General features: G+C 34.7%; 1 protein-coding gene across 11 annotated transcripts in view; it reads left to right on the top strand.

Moving 5' to 3' along the window:
• The window catches only part of EVI5 (ecotropic viral integration site 5), a 201917-nt gene that overhangs the window by 122238 nt on the left and 56370 nt on the right, over nucleotides 1-23309 (top strand). For all 11 annotated transcript variants that reach the window (XM_034653911.1, XM_034653905.1, XM_034653901.1 and 8 more), the window contains 4 exons: nucleotides 3108-3242; nucleotides 5926-6066; nucleotides 7438-7596; nucleotides 17064-17210. In XM_034653911.1, the coding sequence (XP_034509802.1) occupies nucleotides 3108-3242; nucleotides 5926-6066; nucleotides 7438-7596; nucleotides 17064-17210 (582 nt within the window). The remainder of the gene's footprint in view (nucleotides 1-3107; nucleotides 3243-5925; nucleotides 6067-7437; nucleotides 7597-17063; nucleotides 17211-23309) is intronic.

Raw genomic sequence — 23309 nt, 5'->3', positions numbered from 1 at the left:
TAGTCACCCCAGGGAATGGTGTCATATTAGGGGCTTGGTCTTTGCTGCTGGCAGATTGGACTCTTAGCAGTGGCTATAAATAACCTCGATGAATGGATGTCTGTGTTGCTGAGCCCACCACGCATAACCTCCATCCCTCCCACCATGGCTGTTTTGTTCATACGCCTATTGGATAGTGATGGGTGGCTGAGGAAAGAGGCTGACTGGTATCCACAAAATGGGTCATCCTATCCAATTGATTTTTAAAATCCACTGCGGAGGTCACCCTTTGGTGAGCACTCCCATGGGGCACAAATAAATGTCTTCATGTTTTTTAGCCCATTCAAAGAGGTTTGTCTCCATCTTCCGTGGATTTCTTTGTCATCACTTTTCCCTTCCTCTACATTAAAATCACTGTGGGCCACCTTATGGTCCATGTTTTAGCCAACCAAACAAATGCTAGAACCTTTTCTGACTCTCTAAGTTGCAACACTAAATCCAGAATCTCTGTTTAGTGAGCCTATATGAATATTAAGAACTGATTCCCATGAAAGTACTTTTTGTCCAGTAAAAATGCATAGGAATATAATTGGACAGGGCTAATTGCCATTTAGAAAATTGATCATTGGGTGGAATTGACTTAGTGAAGTTAGGTTCATTCTGAATACTTTATGCTTATGCATACAGACTATGTTAGATAGTAGCTGAAGTCACATAGGATGAATCTACAAAATAAGAAAACAGAAGGATTGACAGAAAACACAATATTGAAACCCTAGGGACAGGTAGATGCATACACATGTACATATAGTCATACGTACCTATACGAAGTAGCAGAATTGGCAGAGGCAGCAGAGAAGATAGGTAGTAGAATTAAGGAGGAGTAGCACCTCAAAATCTAAAAAGTTTTAAGACTGTTCAGTTGTGTTATATTCCATAGACTGTCTAGTGGAAGTAGAGCTGAATAAAAGAGCTTACTTACCATTGAGTTTTTATATCATTACTGCATATCGATGTTGTTAATGATGAGAGCAGTTTCAATATGGTTGAGAACTAAAGCTAGTTTACAGTAGATTGAAGAACAACCCTCAATTCAATGGGAAGTATGGAAGGAGAAATAGCATGCGTAAACTATGGAATTTAGAATTTAGCCCTTGAACAATAGAGGGCAATTAGAAGTTTTGTAAATTTTATTGATAAAAATGTGTTCCCAATATTTGGGGTTTTCTTTGCTGTTTGGTTATATCAGATGGTTTCTACTAGATCCCGTGATTCCATTCTCATATGGGCCGTCGGGGCTTGGTGTTTTCCTGGGGATCTCATGATATAGAATCTTGGCAAACAAACCTGGACTACAGGTGTCAGGGCTTTACACTAGGGCAAAAAATTCTGGTATTACTCATGAAATAACCATGGTCTCATTAAACAAAAATATGGTACCTGCATTTTGGATGTGGTCATTCCAAAAGAGTGCCTTTTCCCTATTTAGTAAGGTAAGTATTTACTAAAGTGATATACCTGTTGCAGATGTAGTCCATGTAGAGAAATACTGTTTTACTGTATGGTGACTAATATAACATAATAAAAAATTATTGTTAAAAAAAGAAATACTGTTTTAATAGCACCAGAAGATTCCTAGGAGAAATAATGTGTAATACATTGAATTAAAATGTCCTCATTTGTTTAATAAATCAACTATTCATTTAAAAAAAAAGCAAGGGAGTGTCATGTTTTAATTAAACATCTAATATTTTTTTTTTATTTTTTTTTAAGATTTTTATTTATTTATTTATTTGACAGAGATAGAGACATCCAGCTAGAGAGGGAACACAAGCAGGGGGAGTGGGAGAGGAAGAAGCAGGCTCATAGCAGAGGAGCCTGATGTGGGGCTCGATCCCATAACACCGGATCACGCCCTGAGCTGAAGGCAGATGCTTAACCGCTATGCCCCCCAGGCGCCCCTAAACATCTAATAGTTTTTAAATAAAGTTTTATTTTGGCATCAGTCTTATTCCTAATGTATTAAAGAATGAAAGGAACTGTTCTTTACTCAAGCTAGTTCAGTAGATGATTCCCTGTGACTATTTTGGAATTTTGAATTGTTTCTTTTCTTTACTGTGTGAATTAACTGTGATCTGATAGTTTCTTTTAAGGAAGTTTTACATAATGGTGAATTAGATGTCTTTTTGCTTTTTTAGAATAGCTTTTTATAGAAACTAATTTAAAAAGGGATTTCTTAGGTGGCTGCATTGGTATTCACATTAAAGAGCAGGAACGGAAATGGAAAGGTTTCGTGCTTCCGTGGTTAATTTCTTTGTGCAGCATCTTCTTTTTCTTTGTTTCCAGCAGTGATTTTCATGCATATCATTGAAGAGCTCTACGTTTCAAAGAGCAAAGACATTTTTATTCTATTGGGATTTAGGATGGTTCACATTATTGTGGATGTCGTATTTTTATTTAAAAATTTTTATTTGAAAATAGAATTTTCAGTAAATACGTATTTACGTAGTTGTATGACAGTGCAGTCCCAGAGCAACATAATGCGAGCCACATATGCATTTAAAAATGCCATGTTAAAAGGAGTAATAATTACAGATGAAATTAATATTCTTAAACTTAATGTGTGTAAAATATTATTTCAACCTGTAATCAATGTAAAAACTATTAATGAGATATTTTGCCTTTTTATTTCATATTAAGTCTTCAAAATTCAGTTTGTATTTACACTTACATCCTTTCTCATTTGGACTAGCAACATTTCAAGTGTTGGGTAGTCACTTGTGGCTAATGGCCACACTGTTGTACAGGGCATGTCTATAGAGTCAGAACAAATTCTTAGTATCTGGATGGATGGACAGATAAAAGGAGATATTTATCTTCCGTGAATTGGATTTGATTAGTATCATAACTAGTTACCAACATAGAATAATGTGTGGCATCAATAGATACCAAGCCTGGACTTTTTTATTCCTTGGAAAGTTACTTGGAGTAGATAGGCTAGTAGTAGTGAGTAGATGTAACTTTTACATTTGGTTGCCCTTAATAACTATATTGTGTAATTGCATTTGTTTATATTATATGTACATGTTCACTTCTATGAAATTTCATTATATGTCTCTAACTTGTAGCATAAATGCAATTCCAACTATAATGAAGATTTTGTGCTGCAACTAGAGAAGGAATTGGTCCAAGCCCGTCTGAGTGAAGCTGAGTCTCAGTGTGCGCTAAAGGAGATGCAGGATAAAGTCCTGGATATAGAGAAGGTGAGAACAATATAAATAGTGTCACTCCCAAAGTAGAAGCAACATGTGATAGATGTACTTATTGAACAGTTAAATTGGACTTGGTGTTTTTATACATTGGAAACCTTATATATTAGTTACTAATAGATGAAAAGAGAAAGAAAATAAGATTCTCAATTATTTGTTGTTGCCATACTACTCTAAGCCCCTTTTTTAAGGGTTAAAAAAAAAGGTATTAGAGCCCTTTTAGAGGAAGATAACTAGGATAATTTTGATATGAATAATATTTAATTATTGAAGAAGAGGAACTTAGGGGATACATAATAAGGGTTGTCTTCACATACTATATCTTCATCTGCAAGAGGTAGGATATGACTTAATACATAAACATTTCAGAAAAAATTTCATCTGAGTTTTACTGTTAAAACTTTCCAAGCTGCTATAAGACACCTCAGGATCTGTGGGAAGATCTTAGCCTAAGGTGTACTTACAGAAGCTAATTTACTTCTTTTCAAGGTGACTAAAGAACTTTAAGAATTAGATAAGAAATAGAAATGCTTTTGGGTTTCTTACAGTTCTCAGACTTGAGAGTCTGTGTTCTAGATCACAAACTCCGAATCTCTTTTTTGTCATCCATAAAATTATTGATGGCTTGGGCTCTATGTTAAGTTTGTTCTTTTCACTATTAGGTAGTATCTAGCTATTGAATCAAAGCCTTATAAATAATGAACATGAGAGCCTCAAGTTGTTCCTGTTTCTAAATGAAATAAAGCAGGTATAACTACCATCAGTAGTGGAATAATTTTGCTAGAAATATGTTCGCTATTTTTATATTATTTTTGGAGAATTTATTCTCCTATTTGTTGAGAAAAGGCCAGCAAGAATGCTATAAAAAAGTGCATAACAGAACATTTGGTTTCTAAGTTAGGAGTACTCTAGATACCATAATGTAGATAAGAATCTCGATCTTTCAGTTTTGAATATTTGGTAGAAAAAAAAGTGCTTGGATCCAGTTTAAAAATGGATTTCTTAAATAGCATTGTTGGTATTCATGTTATAGAGTAGAAAAGAAATTAGAAGGCTTCATCCTTCCTCTGGTTAATTTCTTCATGCAGGATTCTCTTTTTACTCATATACAGTAAATTTCTGGTGTTCAGTTGAGAAAATATTTAGTCTATCATAAAAGTGTGTAGTTGGCAAGAATAACTTTAGTCATGTTCTCTGTGGCCTAAAATCTTCATGTCCTACCATGAAATATTTTAGAGTTATAAAATTTCATAGATTCAGTACTTGAAATCTTAGTAGTACCTCAGTTGACCCAAGGAGCTTTTACTAGGGCCTAATTTAGGATTTCTTGGTCATGGCCCAGCGCAGTGTAATAAGGGCTACCCTGTGTCCTAAGGTGGGTCTTTCAGTAGTGTAGAGATTAGTCCTAAATCTTGTACTCTTTAAGCAAATATTTAGATCACCTTGGTATTAATTTCTTAATCTTGATATAAATAATAACTAATGTTTAAAGATTTTATACTCCTTTCCAAAGTGACATGCTGAGAAAATATAACAAAATAGGCTTTGGACTATTCTTTTCCATAAATCTTCAAAATACAAATTATGTCCATGCTTTGTTTGGAGTCCTAATCAGAGGTTAGTGAGCTTATTGCTATCTTGAAAAACATTTTAATCATGTTGCTTTAAAACTCTGATTACTGTTCCATTAAGCAAAGTACAGTTAGACTTTTTATGTCCTTAAGATTGAGTACAGTTATCCTCATATATTCCCGTTGGAAATATAAAGCAGTAAATCTGCTTTGGAAAGCTTTAGAGTTTCTTAAAAGTTAAGTGCAGAATTAACATCTGATCCAGCAATTCTGCTCCTTAGTATAAACTCAAGAGAATTAAAAATATAGGTCCACACAAACACTTTTACACAAACGTTCATGGCATTTTCATAATAGCGAAAAAGTGGAAAAAAACCCAAATTTCTGTCAGCTAATGAATGGATAAATAAAATGTAGCATATACACACAATGGAATATTATTTGTCAATAAAAAGGCATGAACCTTGAAAACACACTAGGTGAAAGAAGCTAGCCATGAAAGGCCACGTATTGTGTGATTCCACTGATATGAAATGTCTAAAATAGACAAATCCACACAGACAGAAAGTAGACTAGTAGTTGTCAGGGGCTGGGGGAGGGGAAATGTGGAGTGACTGCTAATGGGTATAGGGTTTCATTTTGGGGTGATTAAAATGTCTGAGATTAGATTGTGATGATGGTTGTACTGTGAGTACTCTTAAAACCGCTGACTAGTGTACATTAAAAGGTAAGTTTTAGGGGCGCCTGGGTGGCACAGCGGTTGGGCGTCTGCCTTCAGCTCAGGGCGTGATCCCGGCGTTATGGGTTCGAGCCCCACATCAGGCTCCTCCACTGTGAGCCTGCTTCTTCCTCTCCCACTCCCCCTGCTTGTGTTCCCTCTCTCGCTGGCTGTCTCTATCTCTGTCGAATAAATAAAATCTTTAAAAATAAAAAAAAATAAAAAAATAAAAAAAAATAAAAGGTAAGTTTTATGGTTTGTGATTTATATCTCAGTAAAACTGTAAAATTAAGTACAATTACGTATGGGACAAAATAGCTCGTACTACATATGTTTAATTTTATTCTTTAAATTTAAAAATTCCAAATTATGTTTTCTCTTGCTTTAGAGAAACAACTCCTTTCCTGATGAGAATAACATTGCAAGGCTTCAGGAAGAGCTCATTGCTGTGAAACTGAGAGAAGCAGAAGCTATTATGGGATTGAAAGAACTTAGACAACAAGTCAAGGATTTAGAGGAACACTGGCAGGTAATATCATTATATTTTGTGTGTTTTTTAAAAAGCAGGTGAAACCTGAATATCCAGTTTGTGTGAGTTTGAAGTAGCCAACGATCAACCCTAGGATTTGAGTTTAAAATGAGAAAGACTCTTTAAATGTAAAAATCTGAGAATTTATAAGTTAAAAGTACCTTTAAGCTGTTTCTCCCATTTTAATTCATTTAATTAAAAAAAAGATAAAATAGAGTTCAAGTCATGTTGTTGTTATTGTGATTTATGTAACTTCAGTGATTTATATATCATTGTGATTTATATAACTTCTCCTGAAGAATGAAAAGAAAATTTTCCTTTATAGAGGACATATTTCTTCTGTTGATATTATATCCATTAGTTAGTATGAAACAGCCGAACGGTGACACTAATATAAATTTGTCTGTACATTTGTAAACTTTTTAGAAAATTGATTATCTCACAAAATCAGGCATTTATATGCCTGCAAATTTATTCACATATGAGGGAAAGTGTTGACAAGGAACAAAAAAAACCCAGAATCTAGAAGACAGATCAAAAAGGGGGAGAGGAAAGAAAAAAACAGTACATACCATTTCAGAATAGTGACTTTGGTTTGAATTTGGGGTGGGGCTACATCTAGCAAAGACTGAAATTAGTCCTTAACATTGCCACAGTTTTTTTTTTCCCCCCAGAAGTGTCAGGCAGCAATAAACTGGAAATTAAAAACAAAACAAAACTGATGCTTCACCATGTATATTTTGAGAACGCTCCTAATATTGCTTCCTTAATTCGTGAATGGCCCCATTTTTTCTTTTCTTGGGATTTCATTAAAAATGTGGAAATCTCGGGGCGCCTGGGTGGCACAGCGGTTGAGCGTCTGCCTTCGGCTCAGGGCGTGATCCCGGCATTGTGGGATCGAGCCCCACATCAGGCTCCTCCCCTGTGAGCCTGCTTCTTCCTCTCCCACTCCCCCTGCTTGTGTTCCCTCTCTCGCTGGCTGTCTCTATCTCTGTCAAATAAACAAATAAAATCTTTAAAAAAAAAAAAAAAAAAAAAAAAAAATGTGGAAATCTCTAGAGTGAAAGTTGTATTCTTTACAGTAATCCACAGTGTAAACAGATGTGAACTATTTTTGAGCTTGTATTCCAGATCTGCCACTTATTGACTATATTGACCTTTCTGAAGTTACTTAATCACCACCATTTCCATTTTCTGACCTGTATAATGACGATAATAGTGCCTAACTTTTTTAAGGTTTTCTGGAGATTAAATAAAATAATGTATATACAGTGATAAACATAGTACTGGGCATGAAATAAGTGCCAGGAAAGTTAGCTCTTATTTTGATACTGGGAATATTTGTTGCAATAGAATTTTTTTGTCTTTTAGCGCCACTTAGCTCGTACTACTGGGAGGTGGAAAGACCCACCTAAGAAAAATGCTGTGAATGAGTTACAGGATGAACTGATGACCATTCGACTTAGAGAAGCTGAAACTCAGGCAGAAATAAGAGAAATAAAACAAAGGATGATGGAAATGGAAACACAGGTATGATGAGAAAGCCCAGTAGCTTAAAAAATACCATTAGCATGGGGCACCTGGGTGGCTCAATTGGTTAAACAATTGGATTCTTGATTTTGGCTCAGGTCATGATCTCAGCGTCATGAGATCAAGCCCCAAATTGAGTTCCACACAGGGTGTGGAGCCCGCTCAAGATTCTCTCTATCCCTCTCTCTCTGACCCTCCTACCCCCACCATGCTCTCTCTCTCTCTCTCAAAAAAAAAAAAAAAAAATCATTAGCAGATCAAAAGTTTATGCACAGGTTATATCATCCCTAGAATAGAGCTAAAAGATGGATATATGAAACTGTCTCGACTGTAATTTCCTAGCCCAAAGGAAAAGGGCTAAAAATTGTAGTTTTTGATATCAGAGATTTAATGTCTTCTTTGACTCACTCAGCAAAGTTTAAGCAAGTCCTAAAATTACATTTAACTTTGTTGCCTTGTTGCACAACTTGAGAGGAAATATTCATGTAGAACAAAATTTCTCAATCTTGACTCTATTAAGATTTTGAACCAGGTGGACTGTCCTGTGCATTGTAGGATGTTTACCAGCATCCCTGTCCTCTACCCATTAGATCCCAGTACTCCCCACCCCAGGTTGTGATGACCAAAAGCATCTCCACACATTACCAAATGTCCCCTGGGGGCAGAATTGCCCCTGGTTGAGAACAATTGGTGTAGACTGTAATGTGAATTATGCTTCCTTATGTGTAATTCGGTGACTCTGAGCAGAATTCCAAAATTATGCTTCTTTCTTCTCAAGTCTCCCCTTTCTGTAATAAATTCTACCTTAAACATACTTGATTTAAGATCTGCAAAATCCTTTTTACGGAACTCATTTGTATTATAAACCACATTTGATTTTTATGTGGTACTTTTGTGTGGACCGTATTCTGTATTCTCTGTAATATTTGGTTTTCAAAATATTTAGTCAGTAGGGGGCATAGTTAACTCATGTATCATTCTGTATACCTGTGTACAAAATGATCATCTGAACTTGAACATAACAAATCTATAAATCCTTTAGGTTAAGTATATCTTGTTTTACATTGTTCAAAGTTATTTTCTTGTATTTTTCATTATAATTAAAAATAGTAAAATTGTGAAAAGTAGAAATATAGCTTTTATAATGGGAAGTTTTATTTTTATGACAGATTTTATCTTTGTGTACATATTAAAGATGCAAACAGCTTTTAAGCCAATGTTCAATTTTTATTTTATTCTTTCTTTTTTTTTTGTAAGACTTTATCTACTTATTTGAGAGAGAGAGAGCATGAGAGAGCACAAGCAGGGGAGGGGGAATAGGCAGAGGAATAAGCAGGCTCCCCACTAAGCAGGAAGCCTGACAAGGGGCTTGATCCCAGGACTCAGGGATCATGACTTGAGCTGAAGGCAGACACTTAACAGACTGAGCCACCCAGGTGCCCCAGATTTTATTTAAGAGTGATGAGTGAATCAAATTCACAAACATCGTTTTGAGAACTTTTGAATACAAAGCACTGTCCAGCCATCAGAGAACTTAACACCTGAGAAATCAGGCACGCACAAACTACAATTAATATAATTCGCTATATGACATGATGGTTATTAACTAATCATTTCACACTACATGTAAGTCAAGTCATTATGCTGTACACCTTAAACTTACACAGTGCTGTATATCAATTATATCTCAATAAAATTAGGAAAATATATGATTTAGAAACTTGGTAATTGAACAGTTCAGTGGAAACTGCTGTGGAAAATAGGAGGGCAAAATTAATTCCAACTAGATGGCTTAGGGAAAGGCTTCCTAAGGAATTTGTATTTTGAATAGTACCTGATTAAGTGTGATTTTGGATGGCTTTTGCTGGAAGAGGAATGGCATAAGGCACTTTTTCCTAAAAGCCAGTGCTTGAACTGATGATGGTCCATATTGAGCCTCCATATTAAGAGATTTGTCCTTGTTGATACATGTAGTTTCAGTTCCTTCATTTTAGTGCCTTTTAGAAAATACCACCTAGGGAGTACACCTTAGTTTATCGAGCCACACTGTTCTTTCTGTGTACCAGTTTTTGCTCTTACAAATAGTGCTGTTCTGAACATTCTTGCACATGTTTCCTTGCGGATAGCTCTAAGAGTTTCTTCAGGACAGGGATTCTTATCTTTTTTTTTTATAACATGAACCCTTTCTCAAAGTAATGTTTTTTAATGCATGAAGTAAAATACCTAGGATTGCAAAGCAAACCAGTTACATTGAGGTATAGTTCTCAAAATACTGAACAACAAACAAGTATATGGTATAGCACACATACAGAGACATACACAACACATTCACATGGCTGGATTCAGGTTTTTAATATTTTGGATTTTTCGTACCTACGTTAAAATGTACTATGATTTTTCTTTTGGAGAGACTCCTACCTAGTTTCAGAACAAAGGTTATAGTAAGCTCATGGAATGAATTGGGCTGTATTTTATCTTTTTTTGTTGTTCTATAAAATTTTATGTGAGATTAGAATTATGTCTTACTTGAGTATTTGCTGGAATCCATTCCTTTAAACAGTGTTATCTTTTTGTTTTGCTTTGTGGAAATAGTAACTATTGATCCTACTTATTTAAGGTTATAGATCTTTACAGGTCGTCTGTTTTTTCTTGAGTCTGGTTTGATAAAATTCGCTTCCGTAGGAGACTGTCCATTTCATCTGAATTTTCAAATTTATCACTTAGAGCTGTTCAGAGTAGTTTTTTAAGAAGTATCTTTTCTTTTTATTGAATCAATATTTGTCTCTTTTTTCATTTCTAATAATGTCTTTTTGTGCCTTTTTAAAATTTTCTTATAAGTCTTGCAGAAGTTTGCCAATTTTTTAGAGGCTTGCTATTTTTATTGATATTTCTGAAGACTGGGTTTTTAATTTTTGTTGGTCCTCCATGTTGTACCATTGTTTTCTGTATAATTTAGTTGTTCTTTATTATATCCTTTAATTATGTGTTGCTTGGGTTTCATCTTTTTCCCCTTTCTTTGTACTCCTACTTTAGTATGTTTTCTTTTCTAACATATTTTTTATTCTTCAGTTCCATACTTTTTTGACTTTCCCTTTGATTGCTTCTTTGACTCGAGTTGTTTACAAGTATCATTTATATTTCCAGATATATAGATTTTCTGATTCATTAGTAATTTATGTCGTTATTTTAACTAAACTGCTTTGTGGTCACAGAATGTGGTCTGTAGAGTCTTATTTATATTAGATCAAACTTCTTAATTATTTAATGTTTCTTAATGTATTGTTTGTATGTTCTGTATCCTTTCTAGTTTCTGTGTGTGTCACCTTATCTTTCAAATACTAACTAGTAGATCTCTTCTATTGTGATTGTGAATCTGTTTATTTTTTCTTAGAATTATGATAATTTTTTTGGCTTAAAATATTCTGAGTCCCTTTTAGAGGAACATACAATGTTATATATATATAACATATATAATTGTTATTTCTTTCATGGTAAAACGAATCTTATTATGTACTGTTCCTCGTTATCCTTCAGGATGCATTTTGATTTAGTCTTATTTGTCTTAATACAGTTATCTAAGCTGTTTATTGTATAGTATTTGCTTTATATATCTTTTTCCATCTTTTTAATTTCAACCTGTTTATTACCTTTCTGATAAACTGCATATAATTGGATGTTTTAAAAAATCCAGTCTGACAGACAAATGGGTTGTACAACTCTGTGAATATACTAAAACCACTGAAGTATAGGTATACTTTAAGTAGGTGAATTTTATGATGTGTATATCTCAATAAAGCTATAAAAATGCAGTCTCACCCTCTTTTAGGTGTCATATGTAGTCCATGTTTAATGATTCAATTTGATTAATATCTATCACCTTGCTAGCTATTCTTTGTTCCATCTGTTCTTTCTTTCTTTTCTTATTCTTCTACTTTCTCTTGGATTTTGGGCATTTATTATAATTCCATTTTATCTCTGCAATTGACTTATTTATTTATTGGCTATTTTATTTTATTTTTTTATAATTTTTATTTTGTTATATTAGTCACCATACAGTACATCCCCAGTTTTTGATGCAATGTTCCATGATTCATTATTTGCGTATAACACCCAGTGCACCATGCAATATGTGCCCTCCTTAATATGCAATTGACTTATTTATACTCCTTAACTTTTTGTTGTTTTTTTTACTGGTTGCTTTAGGTTTTTAAGTATACATCTAATCACAGCTTGTCTTCAAATAATATTGTGCCCTTCACATGTAGTAGAAGGACCTTACAACAGTATATTCCCAGTTCTTCCCTCTTCTTTTGTGCTATTGTCATATATTTTACTTTTACATATAGTACAGACATCATATGTGCTACTAATTTTGCTTTAATCAGTTACCTTTCAGAGAAATTTTTTTTTAATTTTAATGAAGTTTATTTTCTCTTCAATTCCATTTCAGCATTCTATTTTTTTGTACAGATCCATGTTTCTGTCTGGTGTCATGTTCCTTCTGCTTGAAGAACTTCTTTAACATTTCTTTTACTGCTGGTCAGCTAGCAGTGGATTCTTTTTTTTTTTTTTTTAAAGATTTTATTTATTTATTTGACAGAGATAGAGACAGCCAGCGAGAGAGGGAACACAAGCAGGGGGAGTGGGAGAGGAAGAAGCAGGCTCATAGCAGAGGAGCCTGATGTGGGGCTTCGATCCCATAACGCCGGGATCACGCCCTGAGCCGAAGGCAGACGCTTAACCGCTGTGCCACCCAGGCGCCCCAGCTAGCAGTGGATTCTTAATTTTGTTTCTTTGGGAGAGTATTTCTCCAATTTTAAAATACATATTTGTTGGATATTATATTCTGGGTCGTTTTTCTTTGTTGTTTTTCTTCAACGCTTCAAGTTATTCTTCTTGTCAGAAACCATGCAAGCCAGAACTCTGTTGTCATTCTGTTTTTGTTCATCTGCATGTAATGTTTGTCCCTCTGCTTACCCTGAAGGTTTTCTGTCTTGTTTTTAGCAGTTTGGAGATGAAATGACTTGATGTACTTTTTTGCTTTGTTTTTTTTTTCCTCTGAGTTTCTTGGTCCTCCAGATTTGTGTCTACCATGAAATTTGGAAAATTCTTGGTTATTCTTTCTTCAAATATTTCTTCTGTCCCAGCCATACTCTTTTCTCCTCCGGGGATTCCCATTACACATACATTAGATTATTTGATATTGAGAGTAACTCTTGGATGTTCTATTCTTTTTTTTCCCCCTCATTATTTGTTCTCTTTGTGTTTCAGTTTCTGTTGACTTAAATATTTCTGTTGACTTATTATTAAGTTCACTGATTCTTTCTTCCACTTTGCGAGTTGTCTGATGAACCATTGAAGGCATTCTTCACATCTATTACTGTGTTTTTCATTTCTAGCATTTCTGTTTGATTCTTTTAATTTTTATTTCTCTGCTGATATTAACTATGTGATCTTGGATGTTTTTCACTTTTCTGTTAGAGCCTTGAGCCTTGAGCTTATTAATCACAGTTATTGTAAAGTTTAGTATCTGTGTCATATGTAAATTTTAGTATCTATGTCATATGTGAGGCTGATTCTGTTGATTGCTTTGTCTCTTGGTAGTGTTTTGTTTTTTCTTACCTGTTTCTATGCTTTGTAATTTTTTGTTGAAAACTGAATATCTTGAGTAGGACAGTAGACTAAGGTAAGTAGTTTTTATGCCTGGAAATGGGCATACCTTTTCCTCTGCTAGGCCTTTAATGTGGGGGATTTGAGTTAATATAGTCAGGAGTTGGGCTGGGTTTGAGGTTTGTTGTTTCCGTGGTTACCCTCATTGCACCACAGGCTTCAAATTCCTCTAGCACTATCTTATTTTTAGATTGGGGGCTGGTTTGCCAGCAGGTTTTCTCAGTGTCTTTAGGTCTTCCATTTATACAGCGCTTCAGGAGAGTCAGTCTCCAAAGTGTTCCACTGTTACTTGTTACAGGAAGTTGGAGGGGCAGAAGAAGGGTTCCCCATTTTTCTGATAAAGCCTCAGTCTTAGGCTGCATTGTGTCCCTGGATCTGGAGTGTTTGACTTTCTTAGTGCTCCTACCCGACCACCAGCTGTAGTCCTAGGCCCACAATATAGTCCTGTCCCTTCCTTAGATGTAATGGTTCCCTCAGTGCTCCAGGGGCAACAATGTTTCTTGGCCTGCAAAGGCTATGAAACCTTTTATTTCCTAGAGGAGTCAAGCAAGGCTTAGTGCTCCTTCTGTATTGCCTGCTATTCTCCTCTCTCAAGCCTGTGCTGTGAAGATCTCTTTCTCAAGACTCTCATCAATCTCTGTTGTGTGTACCTTTTGGGGTCCATGAAGAAAAAGTGTATAAGAGCTTGTGAACTCTGCTGTTCCCTTAGGCTTCATACTGTCTAGCCAGCCAACACATGGCCGGGACCAATTTGATAATATTCTGGCTGAATTATTCGAAACAGCTTCTGGCTTCATCTGCCATGTCTGTCCTTAGATTGGGGGATAGTTGCTTGCCTTGTGACCTCACCTCTCTGGTTCCAACAAAAGTTGTGAATTTCAAGTTTGGCTGGCTTTTTTTGTTTGTTTGTTTTAATTGAAAGAGTGGGAATAATGCTCTTTCTATTCTACAACCCCATCAGGAATCAAAACTCTTTAAAATGATGTATTTAAAATTGTTTTCTTTTTTCAATTTATTTCTTCCCTTTTTTCTATTTTTCCCCCTCCTTTCATGCTTTTTTATTGGATTAATTTAGATGTTTCTTTTTCTGCTACTGCTTTGATTTTTATAATTCCTTTTCTTTTCTGTTAGTGTTCATTACCTGAAAAAAATAAAAAATGCTCATCTGACTGCACAAAGTTTAATGTTGATAATTGTCTTCGTCTTCCTTCTAAACTGCGTAAGAGCCTTAGAAGATCTTTATGTGTTCTTCTTCCATCTTCCAGTCTTATATCTTACTATTATTGTACATCTTTTTTAAATCTCCAAATTACTAGACATTATTATGGAGTTAGTGCTTATTTGGATTTGTCTATTCGCTGTCTTTTTGCTCTATTACTTTTATTTAATAGTTTCTCTGTGATTTCAATCATGAGTTGCAAGCTCTCACTTTCTTAAAGGTAAATGTGCTTTTTTTCTCACTCTTATATGATAGTTCAGCTGAATATACTATTGTAGGATGAAATTTATTTTTTTAAGCAACACAAAGTTTTCCTGTTGAGATGTCTGCTGCATATTTCACTTTCCCCCTTAACAGATACTCAGTTTTGCCCTTGATGTATCTCTTCTTTTCATTAGCATTCTGTTTGTTGAAGTGTGTCTTAGTGAAGGCTTATTTCTACTTATCCTACTTGAACTAGTTGTGTTTTCCCAAAATGTGATTCATATATATATTTTTTTCCAGTTCTAAAAATTCTCAAGTATTGTCATCTCTTAGACTATCCTATCTCACTTTCTTCTTTGTTTTCTATTTCATCCTGCAACCCCCATTAGGTCAATTTTGTACCTCCTTATTCTCTTCCATGTTTCTTGACCTCTTCTGGAACACTATTCAGTGTAACTAATCTCCTGTTTAACGCTTTAATTAATTTTTAACATTATTGGCTATATTAACTTCTAGAAGTTGTATTTGGTTATTTTTCAAATTCGCTAAATGTGTTTTTTCAAAAAAATATTATTTAGCTATTTACTTGAGAGAGAGAGTGGGGTGAGGAGCAGAAGGAGAGGGACAAGCAGACTCTGCGCTGAGCGGGTAGCCAGGTACCAGGCTCCATCCCACAGCCTTGAGCTCATGAGCTGAGCCAAAATCAAGAGTTGGATGCTTAACCAACTGAGTTACCCAGGCACCCCCAAATTTGCTAAATGTTTTTTGATAGTTACTTGTTCTTTGCTTATGTTTTTGCTTTCTCTTTTTATGTCTAATAATTTTAAATAAACTATTTTATATAAAGTCCTTACATGAGTACTATCTAGAGTTTTAAAAAAAATCTGTTCTTGTTATCCTCTTGTCTGTAATTTCTCACTCATTGTCAATTTTTGGTTTTGTTTATGTGTGGAGTTCTATAATTTTGGATCATAGACTTGTATTATGAGGTGGAGAGAGGAGTTCTATCTGTGGGAATTCTTTGCAGCTTATGTTGAAGGTATGTCCCTCTGAAGTGTAGTTATTTGTTTAGGGGTAGGAGGGAAGACAGTAAAAAGAAGTTGTGGAATATTTTGAATCTAAGTACTAAGTACTTGAGTACTAAGAAGTTCACTATTTTGTAGACAGATAGGAAGAGGAGTAAAAGTAAAAATGAAGAAACTCAGAAATGGTAGAAAGTTTTGGAGCTTAAATCTTATTACATGGTGCACGTTTTTTAATAAAACTGGAGGCAGGGTCATTTTTATTGAGTTAGGTAGAATAGGTGTAATAATTGTAACAACCAAGGATTTATTAAGTATCTATTCAATTTCAAACATTATGTGAGACTCCTTTCATAAACTTTTCTCATATGATTCTTCCAAAACAGGCTTTGAAGTCTAGTGATAATATCTATGCTTGTACCAGTGTACTGAAATTTGATGGGATTAGATAAGGTTAGCAAGGTTGAAGAACTTTAAAATAAGGAGCCAGATTTTCCTGTCTTTGCTTATAAAATCCCTACTGTTTCTTTCAGACCCCTAATAGGATATTTTGGGGTTGAGAGAAATCAGGCTACGGGAAGCCTGCATGGAGAAACTACCTCATGTCAGTCAATTTAAGGTCTCTATATATTTTTTAGCATGTTCTATAGTTGTAATACATAAAGCAGCTAGCATTTATTGAGTTCTTTCTATATATTAAGCCCTGTTCCATGTAATCTCTCATTTAATACTGAAGAGAATCAAATGAGAAATAGGGAGTATTTTTATATGCATTTTTCAAATGAGGAAGTAGACTCAGAAATATTATAACTAGTTCTTAATCACCAAATAACAAGTCAGAATTCAAAACCAGTTCATGTTCCATAAAAAGACTGCTGTACATTGGAGGGATATAGACGTGAATATGACACATTTCATGACATCAGGGATTTTACAGTCCAGTAAATGGTGATGGTACTTTTTAGTCAGTCTGTGCTTTCTTTTGGGAACAGGAAAGAGGAGTTAAATTGATGATATTTCTGTATCTACTCATTTGTCTGACACTGCCTGTTTCGGAAATTAATACCTTCAAGGTCTGTGTAAACATTCTTAGAGTTTGTAGATATTTATTGTATAGACAGAAAATTAGGAAGAGTTTCTAATATGGACCTTGAGTATTCTTTTGGATGACTTGATTTTTAAAGCACGTTTATAGAATTTTTTTTTAGCATTTAGCTATTTGTTAAATAAAATCCACCTGTAACTAATAATAGCATTTTATATAATGTTATCGAGGTATAAAATGGGGAGGTAGAAATTTGTTGGTTTTTTAGAGTCTTTAATGTCTGAGTATTTATATTTTTAATTATTAGAATCAGATCAATAGTAACCATCTTCGAAGAGCAGAACAAGAGGTGATTAGTCTACATGAGAAGGTACAATATCTTTCGGCACAGAACAAAGGACTGCTTACTCAATTAAGTGAAGCAAAGCGCAAACAAGCAGAGATTGAATGCAAGGTAAATATATCGGCTACCTAATGTTTTGTCAATATAATAATGCCTTTTTGTTTTGTCTCTTCATTATTTTAAAACCCAATAAAACCCAAAAAAGTGAGTTTTATTCCCCACTTTTCCTGAACTTGGTTTGGTGGTTGCTTTCAGACAGGGTTAGCTCATCTTGCTGTGAGGTGGATTTCAGGCAGGAAACCTCATTTTCACCCACTTGGTTAACTGCTAGTTTAGGAAATTAAGTAAACCAAGTGGTTGAAAATTGATATCTCTTTATAATTTTTCTTTTGACTTGTAGCCCTTTAAAACCAAAGCTTTTAAAATCACAACCAAAAAGAAAGGTAATTTAGAGAGATTAAGGCAATTCTGCTTTGATCGGTGTGGTATCAGTAGGCACTCAATATTGATACATGTTTTCTGCATAGAGAGCAAAAGAAGTGTGTTTGCTCATGGGTTGGGAAAATTGTGTACATTTCCCATTATTATTTTAACTGGTTTTCCTATTTTTTGTGTGAAGTGTTTGGATTTATAAAGCATCAAAAAGTATTTGAATGAAAGTAAATGTTTCCTGAAATCAATTTGCAGCACGACAGTGGTGAGAGAGTGAGGGTGGGATGGGGGGGGGGGGGAAGGAGAAAGAGTGAGTGTGAGAGTAAGAGAGAGAAATAACTAAAGAGATGACTGTGGTCTGAGCATTAGAATAGATTACTGAGGACAAGTTATTTGATTTTAAAATAAACTAGGCATCTATCTTTCCATGATGAGACAGCAGGAATGATGCCCTTTAAAGATTCCAGCCTTGTTATTCTATGATAAGAAATAAGACTTTCAATGGTACATATGAAGCTGTAATTCCATCAACTTCTTCTGGTGTCATTAAAAACCAAGAGTGAAGCTTGAGTGGTTTATCAGTGTCACTGAAATCCAGAGATGAAATTACATCCTAATAAATATGCATGGCTCTTGCAATTTACACTGACAGAAATCTGTAGGCAGTACTGAAATTTGTACTAACTTAAAATTAGTCCCTCTAGAAGGATATGACTAGACTAATTTAAAAATAAAATGATGTGACATGAGGTTATATCAATCTGATTTGTCTTTCTAACGTGATTGAATTTTTTTGATGCCATATTGTCTGTGCTGACTTATTTTTAATAAAGAGCTAAATTTAATCTTTTTTCATTATTGGTGTAAGTTTTCCTTAAACATAGGTTGATAACACTTTTATTGGATTTAATATTGTTCTTCAAATGCCTTAGCACCTTTTAAGCAAAGTAAGGTGTTCTTTGGAAATAATTTGTGGGATTTGCTGATGAAAAATATATATTTTTTGTATAAGTAATAGGCTCAGATTCAGAATTTTAGAAAATTTTAAGAACCAATATGAGATTTTAATTTTTAACTGTTCAGTAATAATTCTGTGAAATTTGTTACAGATGCTGACTCTGATATCTGCCTGTGTGTTTACCGTGTATATTGACTTATTCAGTGTTTTGTAATACTTTTGTAGATTTTGAGAATGACCAGTGTGTTGTTACTGTAGCACCTAGTACATTGTAATTAAGTGTATATATTTTACCTTGTTATGCTGGAACAATTCAGGAACAAACCCTAACTTTTTCAAGGAAGCTAGTCCTTCAATGTAGAAATCTGATTCATTTTCATTTAGGTTTTTTTTTTTTTAAAGATTTTATTCATTTATTTGAGAGATAGAGCACATGCGAACATCTGCACGAGTTGGGTGGGGGGCAGAGGGAGAGGAAGAAGCAGACTCTGCCGAGCAGGGAGCCGGACTCTGGGTGCAATCCCAGGACCCTGAGATCATGACCTTAGCTGAAGGCAGACAGTTAGCCAACTGAGTCACCCAGGTGCCCCTCGTTTAGTTTTATATGATTATAGCTTATAATTTGTTGACAAATAATTATTAAATTTCATTTTATTTTTCATTTATGTAATATATCAGGAAACTTTTTAATATTAATGTTATTTTCCCTCTACAACTGAATTTGAATGTTCCCACTTAAAGATGAAAATAGTATAAGTCTGTGATCTCCAATATGAAAATTCAAAACACTCTGAAACCCAAATGTTTTCTCATAAATTTCACACAAATTCATTTGGATGGCCATTTAGAATTTTTATTTTATCCCACTTGGTGTGGATATTTATACTTTACGGTTTCATTGTGTTTAACAGTAAGCATAGTATTTCATATGGATGCAGCCACTGGATAATACTAATGTATGGTTTATGTACCTTATTATTTTTCTAAAATCTAGAAAATCAGAAATTCTATGACATACCTAGCCCCCAAGATTTTAGTAATGAGATTGTGGGATTTCCTACATAATTCTAAATTTGAAGATTGTAGAAAGATTTTATATTTTCTAGTTCTACTTATATAGAGAGAGATACCAATATAGATATGTATATATCCATGAGAAAATGTATATTAATATATATATATATGAACTTGTAAAAATGTATGATAAGTAATTTTAAGTGAGGAAAGTCAGAGTATTTTACTATGATTATAACATTGTACATATATGGAGTAATGGCAGGAAGGAAACAGGAAGAAAATAAACCTGGTACTTATATATAATATAAACTTTAATAGCCTAATACATGTGCATTTTTTCATAATGCTTTGATTTTTTTTTTTTTAAAGATTTTATTTATTAATCTGACAGAGATAGAGACAGCCAGCGAGAGAGGGAACACAAGCAGGGGGAGTGGGAGAGGAAGAAGCAGGCTCACAGCAGAAGAGCCTGATGTGGGGCTCGATCCCAGAACGCTAGGATCACGCCCTGAGCCGAAGGCAGACGCTTAACCGCTGTGCCACCCAGGCGCCCCAATAATGCTTTGATTTTTTAACTGAGTATGCATGAAAGCATTACTCACACTCTTTCCCCTTTTATCTCATTCTCTTCCTGACTCTACCACATACCCCTTCTTTTATTTTTTGCTAGGTAACTGCTTTTATTATTTTCTGATAAGTCCTTTTGAGTTGGTTTTTTTTTTTTTAAGATTTTATTTATTTATTTGAGAGAGAGAGAGTGAGTGAATGAGAGTATGAGAGGCGTGGAGGGACAAGGGGAGAGAGGGAAGCAGATTCCCCACTAAGCAGGGAGCCCGATGCAGGACTCAGTCCCAGGACCCTGGGATCATGGCCTGAGCCAAAGGCAGATGCTTAGCCGACTGAGCCACCCAGACTCCCCTCTTTCAGAGTTTCTTGTAGGCAAAACAAGCAAGTAAAAGAACATAATTTTTCTTTTCACTTTCTTACCTAAAAATTAACATATTGTATGTTCTTCTCTTTGCTTTTTCTGTCACTATCGTGGGGTTTTTTATGTCATTATGTTTTGTAGAGCTTTCAGTATCAGTGTTTCAAGAGTCTTCTCATAAGGGACGCCTGGGTGCCTCAGTGGTTAAGCCTCAGCCTTCAGCTGAGGTCATGATCCTGGGGTCCTGGGATCAAGCCCTGCATCAGATTGCTGCTCAGTGGGGAGTCTGCTTCTCCCTCTCCATCTGCCCCTTTCCCCCCGCTGTGCTCTCTCTCTCCTCTCTCAGATAAATAAATAAATCTTAAAAAAAAAAAAAAGGCTTCTCATTAGTTTCTAAGGTACATTGTTTTCCATTGCATGGATGTACTATAGTATACTTAACTAGATCCTTATTCATGGGCACATGGATTGTTCCCAGTGTTTTGCTTGCCACAAGCAGTGTAGTGAATAAGCTTGTACATATATAATTTCAGACATACAGAATTATATCTACATTCCTTTAGAGGAACATCTACACGCGCCCTTAGATTGTTTCGTCAATGAGTAAATGCATTTGTACTTTCATAAAATTTTGTCAGATAACACCGCTTAGGGTTGTACCATTTTGTACTCTGACCAAGAGGGCATGATAGTACCTGTCTCTCCATCGTGTTGCTTACAAAGCCTACTTACAAAGTGTATAGCCAAACCTTTTCATTTTAAATAGATGTAACTTGAGTATTTTAGGATAGTGATTCTCAAATAGGGATGGGAAGAGGTGAGATTATAAGACGTCAACGAATGGTGGCATCTGTTTAGATATTTGTCAAATACTTGGGCAGCCTTTATTTGTCAGTTAGTCTTATAGGCACTGAGGATTTAGTAGTGAGGAAGGTGAGCTCAATGTTTAGTGAGACAATAAGTAAAAAATATATAAGATCATTACTAATAACATACTATAAAGTGGGAGGTAAGGGGAAGTGGTGATTAAGATGGAGTGCCAGGAGATGGTATCAAAGCTGGGATGTGAAGAGTAGGAAGGAAGCAGCCATATGAAGAGCCATGGGAAGATCCTGGCTTGAAAAGGGTTACAGAGTTCAAGATCCAAAAGAAGGAAAGAAGTTGGTTGTTGAGTCTTGCATAAAGTAAAAAGCTAATGAAATAAAACCAGGAAAATAGGTTGGGACTCCACTGCTTACCATGTAAAATTTTAGAGCCTATACTAGTGAGTTTGAGTTTTACTCTTAAGTGCTGTGGGAAGCCATTGAAAGGTTTTAAGCAGGAAATCAACTATGACTTTTTTTTTCTGTTTTGCTGTATTTGCTTCAGGTTGGTTTTTTTTTTTTTTTACTTTAAATTTTGAAATATTTTTGTTTACAGAAAACCAGCAAAAATAGTACAGAGAGTTACCATATACCTTTTAATCAGCTTCTCCTAATGTTAACATCTTACATAACCATGATACGTTTATCAGTACTAAGCAATGAATGATAATACAATGTTATTACTAAACTACAGACTTTATTCAGATCTCCCCATTATGTTTCTGTCTCCTCCAATCTGTGACAGTTTCTTAATGTTTCTTATCTTTCCTTACCTTGATTATTGAAGAATACTGGTGAGATATTTTGTAGAATATCCCTCAGTTTGGGATTGCATGTTTTCTTATGACTAGACTGAGATAATGTATTTTAAGAAAGAATATAGAGTTGAAGTGTCCTTCTCAGCACATCATGTTAGTAGACATATTATGTCTTATGGTCAGTGCTGTTAACCTTGATCATTTAAGTTGGTGTCTGCCAGCTTTCTCCACTACAGAGCTTTTTTCCTCTCCTATTCTGTTCATTACAAGCAAGTTACTAAGTCCATCCCGTAGTCTGACAGCAGACAGGGGTGTTAAGGTACATCTCCTCAAGGAAAGAGTATCAAAGAACTTTGGACATATATTAAAACCACCACAGTAATTAATAAATATTTGGGGGAACTATTTTGAGGCCATGCAGGTGTCCTTAAAGTTTCAGCAACTAATTTTAGCATTTATTAAGGGATATTGCTTGTAGCAATTAATATAATTATTTTTGTGTGTGGAGATAGGTTTGAGGTGGCATTGGAGAGAGATTTGTTAGGAGATCATCAGGAAATAGTGCAAGACTATTTTGTGTAGATAAGTTTACAATCTGTTTTTATAGAGAGCCAACAAGACTTGGTGATTATATTGGGGGGGAAGGTGAGGGGAAATTTGGGGTTTTTTGCTTGATTAACATAATTTTGTATAATTTATAATATATACATTTGTAAGTATTATGAATTTATATAATTCAACATATACCATTTACATAAATTATATAATTTTACTTGATTAATATAATTTTATACACTGTTAACTAAAATTTGTAGAATATAAATGTATTAGTTATCTATTATATCTAACCTTTCCTAGGAAGGTTAGAATTATATAATCTAACTTCTATTCTCTTTTGAAGTATAATGTAAATATTCATTAACATTTATTGCTTCAGAAAGAATATAATTTTTAAAGTTACCTCTAAAACTTAGTGGCTTAAAATATCAATAAGAACCAATATCCTAGAGTTTTTGTGGGTCAGAAATTCAGGAGCAGCTTAGCCAAGTAGTTCTGGTTTGGAGTCTCTTATGAGGCTGCAGTCATCTGAAGGCTTAACTGGAGCTAAAGGATAAGGTGTTTTAGGTGGCTCTCTCACAAGGTTGAAAGTTGGTGTGCTGACTGTTGGAGACATCACTGCCCTCAAGAGGATTTCTCTTAGTAAAGTATTTAGACAAGTACACAAACAAGCACCATGCAATATGAGTAGTGCTATGA

The sequence above is a fragment of the Ailuropoda melanoleuca genome, chromosome 2 (assembly GCF_002007445.2).
Source record: "Ailuropoda melanoleuca isolate Jingjing chromosome 2, ASM200744v2, whole genome shotgun sequence".
NCBI lineage: Eukaryota > Metazoa > Chordata > Mammalia > Carnivora > Ursidae > Ailuropoda > Ailuropoda melanoleuca.
This window is presented reverse-complemented; position numbering and strand designations above follow the sequence as displayed.